Source organism: Panthera pardus, unplaced genomic scaffold (genome assembly GCF_024362965.1).
Source record: "Panthera pardus isolate Hobbes unplaced genomic scaffold, ASM2436296v1 HiC_scaffold_22, whole genome shotgun sequence".
Lineage (NCBI taxonomy): Eukaryota > Metazoa > Chordata > Mammalia > Carnivora > Felidae > Panthera > Panthera pardus.
In genome coordinates, this window is record NW_026526788.1 from 14,456,840 (window position 1) to 14,467,754 (window position 10,915).

The following is a 10,915-nucleotide window of genomic DNA, read 5'->3' on the forward strand; positions in this document are numbered from 1 at the left end:
AGCCAGCCCCCGGGCTCTGACCGTTGGCGCTCTGGCCACTTTGATGTCGCGCGCCTGCCTAATCAAGTTCATCTCCTGGCCGCGGCTGCTCGCATCCAGAGAGAAGCATTCAACAGTCTGATTATCGGACACTTCCCTCCACCCCGATCTCATTTCCAAGCGCGTCTCTCGCCTCCCTCTCTAAACTTCCCATCAAAAGAGAATTAGTCCCTCTTCCTCCTTACCCGCGTTTGATGTGCAAATTTCCTGCTCTTTGCACATTTTTCTCGCGGTGGCGGCGGGAGGAGGGGAGGGGAGGGCTGGGGTGGGGGGCTGGGGTGGAAGGAAGGGGTCGAAGCGAACCAACTTAAACCGAGGGACTCACTGGCAATGAGTAAAGCGGGGCTCTGGAAGGTTAATCAGCAGCCGGCGGCGGCTACCTGGCCCTGTCGCGGGGCCCTTTGGGTAGAGCCCCCGGGTCACCGGAGGGGCTGAGTTTAACACCGAACGTGTTTAAGGCGCACGAAGTGGCCTGGGGGAGCACCACCGTTGCGCTCTCTGAAGCGCTTCCGATCCCGACAGCACCACCCCGGCCGCCAGGGGAGGGCGCGGGGGGCCCCGGGTCCCTCCCTCCGCCCGCGTCCGCTCCAGTCGTCTGCGCCCCGAAGCGAGCTGAGCCAGGGGACCGGCCGCGCCGGGGAGGGCGGGGTGGGGACTGCCGAGCCACCCCCCCCCCCCCCCGTGTACACACACACCCTCCGGCCCCTCCCAGCGCTTTGAAATCCCATCCCTGCTTTGTCGTCTCCCCCGAGGGGCCGGGATGCTCAAGCCCGCGGTATAAAGGCAGCCGCGGCGGCGGTGGCGGCGCAGACCTGCACCCGCAGTGGGGACTCGGGGACCGCGGGAGGCTCTCGGGGCGCTGACCGCAGCCGTGCGCCGCGGCTTCCAGGCCCCCACCCCCACCCCCTGCACAGTGCCACCGGTTCCCGCCGTCCCTGCCCGCCCTCCCCGGAGCCCCTCCGCGATGCCGGCCCTGGGCGCAGCGGGAGCCACGCGGGTCTTGGTCGCCCTGGCAGCGGCGGCCCTTTGCGGTCACCTCCAGCTGGGAGTGAGCGCCACCTTGAACTCGGTCCTCGTCAACTCCAACGCCATCAAGAACCTGCCCCCGGCGCTGGGCGGCGCTGCCGGGCACCCGGGCTCGGCGGTCAGCGCGGCCCCGGGGATCCCGTACGAGGGCGGGAACAAGTACCAGACCGTTGACAACTACCAGGTGAGCGGGGGCTCGGGGAGCGGGCACGCTGCGACCCCGCAGGGGCTGGGGTCGGTGGGTGGGTGGGGTGAGGTGGGGTGGGGCGTCCCAGGTGGGGCGGCGCGCGCCGCGGCTTTGGAGAGGCGCGCGCGGAGGCACGGGTCCTCGGACGCGCAGGTGCCTCACCCCCGCCCCCCCCCGCCCCCGCAGCCGTACCCCTGCTCTGAGGACGAGGAGTGCGGCACCGAGGAGTACTGCGCCAGCCCCCCCCGCGGGCCCGGCGCCGGCGCGCAGATCTGTCTCGCCTGCAGGAAGCGCAGAAAGCGTTGCATGCGTCACGCTATGTGCTGCCCGGGAAACTACTGCAAAAACGGTGAGTCCCCAAGTCCCTCCTGGACCAGCGTCTCGAAGCGGGCCGCCTGAGGAAGGGACGCAAACGCTCCCGGCTTGGCTAACGCGACGGCGCCACCTGCGAGTGGGTTTGCCTGGAGGTGGCCCTGACGAGCTGCGAGGGCGTAATGGGGGGGGGGGGGGGGAGGGGAGAGCGGAGGTCTCGGGGCGCCTCGTCCTCACCCGCGCCCCTCGCCCGTTTAGCATGACTCCTCACCTCCGAGGGAACCCTTCCGTGAAAACGTGTCTAGAGAGCGCCCTGACGTCCCCAGGGACAGAAGATGGGGCCCCCTGGACACGCTCACCGTGCCCTGGGGGACCGGCCTGGGCGTTCAGCACCCTGTCCATTTTCTTAACAGGGTCTCTCATGGCTCTGCCACACTGGCTTCCCTCTGGCGACCCCGTTAACACTGGTATCAGGCCGGAGACAGGGGTTTCTCTGGGCTGGCCCCCCCCCTTAAGGGGGATCTTGGTACCCAACCACGCCTGGCGCTGCCCCCCCCCCCCCCCCACGCCTGCCTCCACCTCCTGCTACCTTAAAATCAGTCCTCCTCCCCCCAGCACAGATGCACTGAAACTTAATGTCTGAAAGGGATAGGCTCCTATACTCAAAGAAGTCTCCAGAAATAAACCTAAGGGTGGCGACCCTCTGCAGGACCCAGTAATACTCAGGGATGAACTAAGCGAGTCTCTGTAATAGAGAAATTATACAGGGAAATAACTAGTGGGTGAGATCGTCACCTTCCAGGGAGCTCGTGTTGCCTTAGTGTAACCTGGTCCTATATGGGTCCGGCCAGCCTCAGGGCAGAGAAGTTATTTTTAAGGACAAGTTTGTAAGTGGCTAATTTTATTTTCTACCCCAAGGGGGATATTAAAATGGGCAGAAATCTCCCTGCCACCACCACAGTTGGTAGAAAAGTATTTCAGGCGGCTATATCAGGGCTGTTGCTTGCGAGAGCACAGTACGCACATCGATGCTTCCGTCCATCTGGGGGCGTTAACCCTAAGGAGGGAGCGTGGCTTGTGTTTCAAGTCATGTCACCGCAACGAGGCATCCCAAGCTGGTGCAGGCAGAACGGGCTCTCAAAGCTGTGGGTGATTAACTCCCGGCTGTGATGTGTTACTGTCGTCTCCTGCTCCCGTAGGGATATGTATGCCTTCTGATCACAGTCCTTTCCACCGAGGAGAAATCGAGGAAACCATTATCGAAAGCATTGGTAACGATCACAGCACCCTGGATGGGTATTCCCGAAGAACTACACTGCCCTCGAAACTGTATCATACCAAAGGTAAAGCCAGTTCACCTTCCTTCTTTGTCAGCACCTCCCAGGTGCCCTCAGGCTTTCCTCCGTGAAATGACGCAGGCTTAGTAGTGACCGTGTCCTTTTCTGCTGTCTCCCGCTTTCCAGGACAAGAAGGTTCCGTCTGTCTCCGATCGTCAGACTGTGCCACGGGGCTGTGTTGTGCCCGACACTTCTGGTCCAAGATCTGTAAACCTGTCCTCAAAGAGGGTCAAGTGTGCACAAAGCACAGGAGAAAGGGCTCCCACGGGCTGGAGATATTCCAGCGATGTTACTGCGGAGATGGCCTGTCTTGCCGGATGCAGAAAGATCACCAACAAGCCAGTAACTCTTCAAGACTTCACACCTGTCAGAGACACTGAGCCAGCCGTCCAAACACAGCGGACTCCTTTTATAGAATATATGCGATGAAAACCTTTCGTGACTTTGGTCAGCTCAGTCCTAAAGGATGTACAAATCCTGTGGTTATGATCAAGCATTCCAATAATACCTTCTGAAAACCTGGAGTGTAAGAGCTTTGTTTCTTTATGGAACTCGCCTGTCGTTGATTGCAGTAAATTACTGTGTTGTAAATGCTCAGGGTGGCACTTACCTGTAAATGCGACAAGACTTAATTATTTTTCTAAAGGTGCTGCATTGTCCATTGTTTCTCCCGTTATGTAAATTTTTGTACACATTGATTATCTTGACTGATGTTCTATATTGAATTGAAATAAATAACTTCAGCTTCTACTTGCTAAATGTATAACCCTTTCCCTTTTAATTCTAGACTCCAGAATGCAAGAAGCTTTCGGAATGGCCAACAATAGGCATCTAAACTTAATCATGGACATACTCGCTTATTTTCTGAAATGTACTATCTCAGTGCTTAGATTATGTTTCTCTCTAGGCTGTGATAGTGCTTGAAATAAAATTTGACATTTAATACCGTGAAATGTTACAAGTACAAATACATTTTGGCATTGTGATTTTTAAAAGGGTGTGTGTGGGCATGTGCACTACAGGGACAGAAAGGTAACATGTTTAAAGATGATCAGAGGAAGATATTGTCTAAATGTCCTACAGTAATGGTCAATTCTAGATTAAAGAAACATGGTCTCCATTGACAAATTCAAATCACCATGCTATAATCATGAAATTGAATCTGACGTTACTACTTTCAAGAATAGTTTCTGGGGCACCTTGATGGCTCAGTCAGTTAAGTGTCTCTTGATCTCAGCTCAGGTCATTATCTCATGGTTCGCGAGTTCGAGTCCCACATTGGGCTCTGTGCTGACAGCTCAGAGCCTGGAGCCTGCTTAGGATTCTGGGTCTTTCTCTCGTTGCCCCTCCCCTACTCATGTGCTTTCTCTCGCTCTCAAATATAAACACTAAAAAATAGTTTCCAAATAGTTAATTACTACTGAGGAGTAAAAGGAAATCTCCCACAAAATACCAAAGAAAGTACTTGATGGTTGGCAGGAATGGTGTGTGTGTGTAAATACAGTTGATACATATTTGCAGATTTTGTACGAAATTAGTAAATTTGAAGCATCTTAACTACTACTTCATGCCAGGAGGACTTGTTCTAATTAGTAAAAACTGAGAATCCTCTCTTATGCCCTGATTTCCTGGTCTTACTAGGTGAGGTAAATATTTCCATTTTTACACCCCTGAAACCGGCTCTAAGAGGATATAGAGATCGATTGTTGAGAAGAAAAGTCACAGAAATGAGATCTAAACTGGCTTTGCATTTCTCCTTGCCCGCTTTGGTACCGGCCACTCTGATCCAGGGGGAGGGGAGAGGAGCCTGTCCCCGCTTAGACTTGTTCTGTAATATTCTCATCTATACCTAGACCACCAAATGCTGGGGTGAAGGCACTCCCAAGGACAATCATTGATCAATTGTCCCAAAAGTTTCTTACCTAACACAGACCTCCTAGGAGGCTGGTTGGTTTTGTATTCCTGGGAGTGGTTCAATTTCAAGGGGCTCCGCCAAGGAGACCTGAGGTTGGGTTCCCTCTTCGGGGACAAGCCAACTGGCAGGATGTCTGTTACAACCCTTTTGTCTCCAGATTCCAGCCTCCTCACCCTGGAGAGACATTGTCTATATGTGCTGTTGGCTCAAGTGCCAGGAAGGCCAGTTCTGAGGCCCAGGGTCTCCAATGGAGGAGCCACAACAGGAAACCCTTTCCTCAAAAACAAAGCAGGGTCTGTTCCAAGAGGGGAAAGGAGCAAGCATTTAAAGGGCCTTGTTAGGACACCCCTTCCTCTCTCCAGGAGCCCAGGTAGATGTCTGTCCATCTCAGCTCATCAATGTTCCCTCTGCCCCTTGCTCCCATTTGGGATGGGGGAGCGGGGGGTGGAGGGGAGATCAGGAGAACCCAACCCAGCAGGGATGCCCCCTCTTTCTATCTGAGAGGGAGGGGCTGGGAGGGGATTTCCATCAAAAAGAAGTTCTGCGTATTTGTGAAGGTGCAAAAAACATCAAGGAAACTGTAGATCCTTCATTAGCTACTAATGGCGACTGGGACATGGAACCCAGACACCACAAAGGCAGAAGCGGATCATTCAAAGAATAGTCAACATTTTAGACAGCGATTGCTACCATTTATGATTTTACTTCCAAACAAGTTTTTCAAGTGTTTATTTTGAGGGAGGGGACGGCAGCCAGAGGAAAGAGTCCCAAGCAGACTCTGTGTTGTCAGTGCAGAGCCCAGCTCCGGGCTGGACCTCACCAACCATGACCCGAACCAAGATGAAGAGTCAGAGGCTTAACCGACTGAGCCGCCCAGGCGCCCCTCATTTCTTCGAATGGAAAACACAAGGGTCTGGGGATGCGTTCACAGGGCACTTTATCTAATGGGAGCATCCTCTACACATGGCCCTGTGTTTTGCTCTTTTTACTTTACGCGTCTTGAAGATCATTCTAGGCTTCTCTCCACGTGCGCATCGTTCCCATCGCAGTAACCGTGTGATACGTTGGGATGGCTGTACCGTAATTTATCTAGTCATCATGGAGACCTTTTCATTCTTTTCCCGGTGGTTCTGCTGTAGCTAATATGCTGCAAGCACACAATTTGTGTGCGTGTGTTCTTGTGCTGGTACGGTCATAGGATAAAGCAAGTTGTAGGGTAAGTTCCGAGTTGTAGGATCAAATTTTTGAAGCGAAATCTGAAATCAAGCTTGTTTTCTATAGCTGAGGGGAGGCATGGGCATGTCAAGATGCCTGCTTATCACTGATCGAGTGAGGATTAAACTCTTGCTAAATTGTACCAAAGGAGGAAGAGGGAAATACAGGCTTATCCCAACAATTTCACAGTAATCTCTGGCATTCAGTTAAAGGTAGACTTGCTCTAATTCCTTTCATTTTAAAGTAATTATTAAATAAAATCCCAAGCAAGTCTTTTCTTCATCCCTTTTTTTCTTGTTTTACTTTACGAGCTTGATTTTCCCATTTTGTTTAACCCAAAATCTATTGATAGAGCAAGAACAGGGATGTACGGTTTAGAGGAAATGCCACACATTTGCAGCCCAAATAGGATTATTCAGAATTCAGCACATCACAACACCGTATGGATTTTTCCCATGGCAAATCAAAGCGTGCTAACCAAGTCCTGGGAGGAGTAACGTAATTATACAATTACCAGTTTTATTAGTGTCAGTATTTCTAATTGCACAAACTAATGCTCATTGCCACTCATGAAAATTTCACGTGAAATCATTACATTTTCCTTCATTGTTGAACTAACTTTATCATGCTACCAACTTTTTTAAATGGTTTTAATGAGAAATGGACAGTGTTACCAGTAGGCTTATAAAATGTGTCCTACGGAGTTCTGGATTGCCATTTTCCCAACTTTCAAAGTACTAATCTGAGGGGCTCCTGGGTGGCTCAGTGGGTTAAGCATCCGACTTGGGCACAGGCCGTGATTTCCCAGTTCGTGAGTTGGGCTCCATGCTGAGCACAGAGAGAAGGTTTCGCTCTCTTCCTCTGTCTCTCTGTCCCTACCCCAGTCTCTTTCTCCCTCTCAAAAATCAATAAACATTAAAAAAAGAAACAGTATCTGGAGTCAGACAGAGCTGGATGGAATCATGACTTCCTTGTTCCTAACTGCATGGTGTTGGACAAAGATGTATCACCTCATGGATAATGTGGAGACAACTCCAACATAGAGTATAGGTAGGAGGATAATGCATGCATTATCAATACTTAGCATTATATCTAGCTCAAAGTACTCCATTTTAGGTCTTCATTATTAGATGATAAAACCTGTATATTATAGGACACTACTATAGAGAGTATATACAGTGATACCTGATATATATTCATACAGATGGAAAAGTTAGCCTGTAGGTCCTCATAAAACGCTTTCAGGACAGTGATATGTGAACCATCTTCAAGGTCTTTTTATTTCAAGGAAGAGAAACCATTGAAACCAGAAAAAGTAACAGGAGGCATGGGTTGGAGTGATACCTCTCCCAAAAACAAAAACAAAAAATAAATCAGCATAGAAGCCATTCTGCAGACTGGCTTCGTTCACTTGCTAACGATTTCTGCTCTACTATAATTTGCACAGTCCTGTGGCCCCTCATCCTGGCATGCACTCTGTCCTTGTTATAAGTGTTTTTTTAGCTCAGGTCAGCTTAGCAAACTGCTTTGTCTCTCAGACTTAGACCCTGATTCTTCCCCTATGGTTCTGACTGGCTCAGCTTTGATTAGGGGTCCAACTCTGGTCCAGTTGGCTAGCTTGCCCACCCTGATCCTAAAAATCTAACCTGCCAACTATATCCAGTCCACCACTGACAAGAACTTTGATAGTTCTACAAGAATGAGTGTAGGAACAGGTACCACAGGTCATGTTCACCACATACTACTTCTGAAGGATGAGAAGGAATTCACAAAGAAGAAAGATACTGAAGACAGAGGAAGCGATGTGAGCCAAATTATAACGCTATGAAAATAAAAATACACCCTGTAAAGGGGCACTAATTCACTCTGGTTAGAGTGTTGGTATCTGGGAGGAAGACCGCTCCGATGTTTGTGATCTAGGAAAACAAAACAAAACAAAACAAAACAATAAAAACTCTCCATTTTCAGCAACAGCTACCATGTTGGGTAGTCATGGAAGTTTCAGACAATCTGTTTGAGACACAATTTGTCTCAAAAGACTACTAGTTTGTCCTCGAAAGACAGGTTTGTTTTGTTTTGCCAAAAGTTATAAAGTAAGGAGAACATTACTTCATTTCCGTTAAGAGTGGTCATATTAGGTGGAGTTGGGAGTTTGAAAAATTATGTTTCCTAGGATTCTGTTTTCGACTGATGTAATTAATGAACAGCTTTCACAAATCCTAGGTTTTTGCCCAAGGTATAATTAAAATAATGGGACCAAAAGTAAGATAAACTAAAATAACATGACACGGTCTGTAAATAGTAATAAGTGTAAACTTGCATTGGAAGGCCAGGAGCAACCAACCCCTGCCATTAGAAACTATTAAATAAATTCTGCAGTAAAAAGTAAAGTCAGCTGAAGACATGAAACATGGCAAGGCATGATCTCTCTGCAATACATTTCACAATATTTCATACTAACTTTATCCTCATGAGCAGAAGTGACTTTTACGAAGAGTTCTATTATTAAAGTGTTTCATAATCTGTGACACTCTGAAGTTTAAATTAAAAGCAGGCAATGATACTTAGTCTTGACTACACCAAATAAAAGGCTTTCACACAACAAAGGAAACCAACAAAGCAAAAAGGAAATCTACCGAATGGGAGAAGATATTAGCAGAGGATATACCCAGCAAGGGGTTAATATTCGAAACGTATGAAGAATTTTTACAACTCAACACCAAAAAACCCCAAATAATCCAGTTAAAAATGGATAGAAGCCTGAATAAAAATTTCTCCCAAGAGAGCATAGGTGGCCAACAGACAGGTGAAGAGATAATATCACTCATCATTAGGGAAACACAAATAAAAGCACCTCACACCTGTCAGAATGCTAGTCTAAAAAAAAAATGGGGTGCCTCGGTGGCACAGTCAGGTAAGCGTCCGACACTTGATTTCCGCTCAGGTCATGTTCTCGTGGTTCGTAGGATCAAGTCCTGCGTCAGGCTCCGTGCTGGCAGTGTTGATGCAAATGCAGAGAAAAAGGAGCCCTCCCACACTGTTGGCAGGAATGTCCATTGGTGCAGCCACAGTGGAAGAAGGTATGGAAGTTCCTCAAAAAGTTCAACATAGAAATACAAGCCAGTAATTCAGGTGCTAGATGTTTACCCCAAGAAAATGAAAACACATTCAAAAAGGCCCATGTACACCTGTGTGTAATGCAGCATCGTTTACAATAGCCAAATAAGGAAGGAACTGAAGGGTCCATCAAGAGAGAAATGGATAAAGAAGGGGCATATACGTGTACGTACGTGTATACACACACACACACACACACACACACAGGAATATTACTCAGCCATAATAAAAGGAGATCTTGCCATTTGCAACAACACGGATGGACCTCGAGTGTTATGCTAAGTAAGTCAGAGAAAGACAAAATACTGCATGCTTTCACTTACACGTGGAGTCTAGAAAAACACACGAACCAACAAAAACCAGACTCTTAAATACAGAACAAATTGGTGGTTGCCAGAGGGAAGGAGGGGGATGGAGATTGTGACATAGGTGGAGATTCAGAAGGACAAACTTCTAGCTACGGCAAAAAGGAGTCACGGAGAGGCAAAGTATGGCACAGGGAATACAGTCAGGAAGATCGTAATGATGTTGTATGGGGGCCACACTTACGGCGAGCGTCGGGTAACCAATAGAATTGTCGAGTCACTCTGCTGTACCCCTGGAACAACTGTACCACTGGGTCAGCTATGATAATAAATTTGAAAGAAAATACTTAGTCTCAGCATAGGTGCAGAAAACTAGACACTCTCACACACACTGCTAGGAGGAACCACAGTGAGAGCTACCTTCCTGAAAGGAAATCTGGCAGGGGTTTCAAAACCATGAGAACTCTGATCCAGCAACTTCTAGAAATTTACTCTCAGAATCACGGATGCCTACAGAAGTCTGTCTACGGTGACATTATATTGGCAAAACTTAAAAATGAACTAGAGGTCCTGTAAGAGAATGGTTTACGTAGTTTGTAACAGGTCCTTAAAATATTCTGCAATCATTAAAGTGATCCAGAGAAATAATCCTTATGTACCCATGTTAGCACCTTTGAAAAAAGCAAAAAGCAGATTACAGAACATACGCAGTAGGATCGGAGTTATTTGTAATAACACCAAATAGTTAAGTCTAGAGGACCATATCTGGAAGGTGGCATTATAGCAACTATTGAGTCTCTTTTCATTATTTTCCATTTTCCTGGGGCAATCAGGCAAGGTAGGACTGAAGCTGACATTTCCTTGTGAACTTTTCTACACGTGAAAGCAAGGACCTTGATATAGCTCGTTCTGAGGAGCAAAATTACGAGCAGCACAGTTATTCCTTCATTTCCCACAAACTATAGAAAAGCCAAACATCCCTCCTCTGCTGACCAAACTGTTTTCCATTCAAGCAATACGGACTGGGAGAACGAAATCTGGTACAGGGAGGCCCCACACCAATTGTTTGTTGAATGAAGAAATAAAAGGAAAAATAAGAATACTTGTGAAAATTTCAGTAAGATTACAAATGTACTTAAAAAAATACTTTAAAGTATCCAGAAGGAAGAATAGGAAGTAGGCAAAAGAAATCATCACTGCCCATTATAATTGATCAACTTCCCCCCCTCCTTATTCTGTACTGTGAGATCTTTCATATGGTACAAAAGTCACGCACATACATAAACCCATAGCAGGACATGTTACTGAGACAGCTTTGTTCCTGAGAAAAAGCTCCCCCTTCTTGTGAGCAGACACTCAGACAGGGTGGCTTCCGGTTTTAGGGGCAGGGGGACTGAGTTTTATAGCTAATTTAAAGGAAAAGCTAGAGACAAGGAAGAGGACGGACGTTCTTTATTCAGGG

At 48.0% G+C, this 10,915-nt stretch overlaps 1 protein-coding gene across 1 annotated transcript; it reads left to right on the forward strand.

Moving 5' to 3' along the window:
- Nucleotides 1-773: 773 nt before the first annotated feature.
- Nucleotides 774-3,854, forward strand: DKK1 (dickkopf WNT signaling pathway inhibitor 1). The gene is made up of 4 exons (XM_053910265.1): nucleotides 774-1,249; nucleotides 1,439-1,601; nucleotides 2,764-2,907; nucleotides 3,028-3,854. The coding sequence occupies exons 1-4, from the start codon at nucleotides 1,004-1,006 to the stop codon at nucleotides 3,279-3,281; spliced, it is 807 nt and encodes a 268-aa protein (XP_053766240.1). The 5' UTR covers nucleotides 774-1,003; the 3' UTR covers nucleotides 3,282-3,854.
- The last annotated feature ends 7,061 nt before the right edge of the window (nucleotides 3,855-10,915 follow it).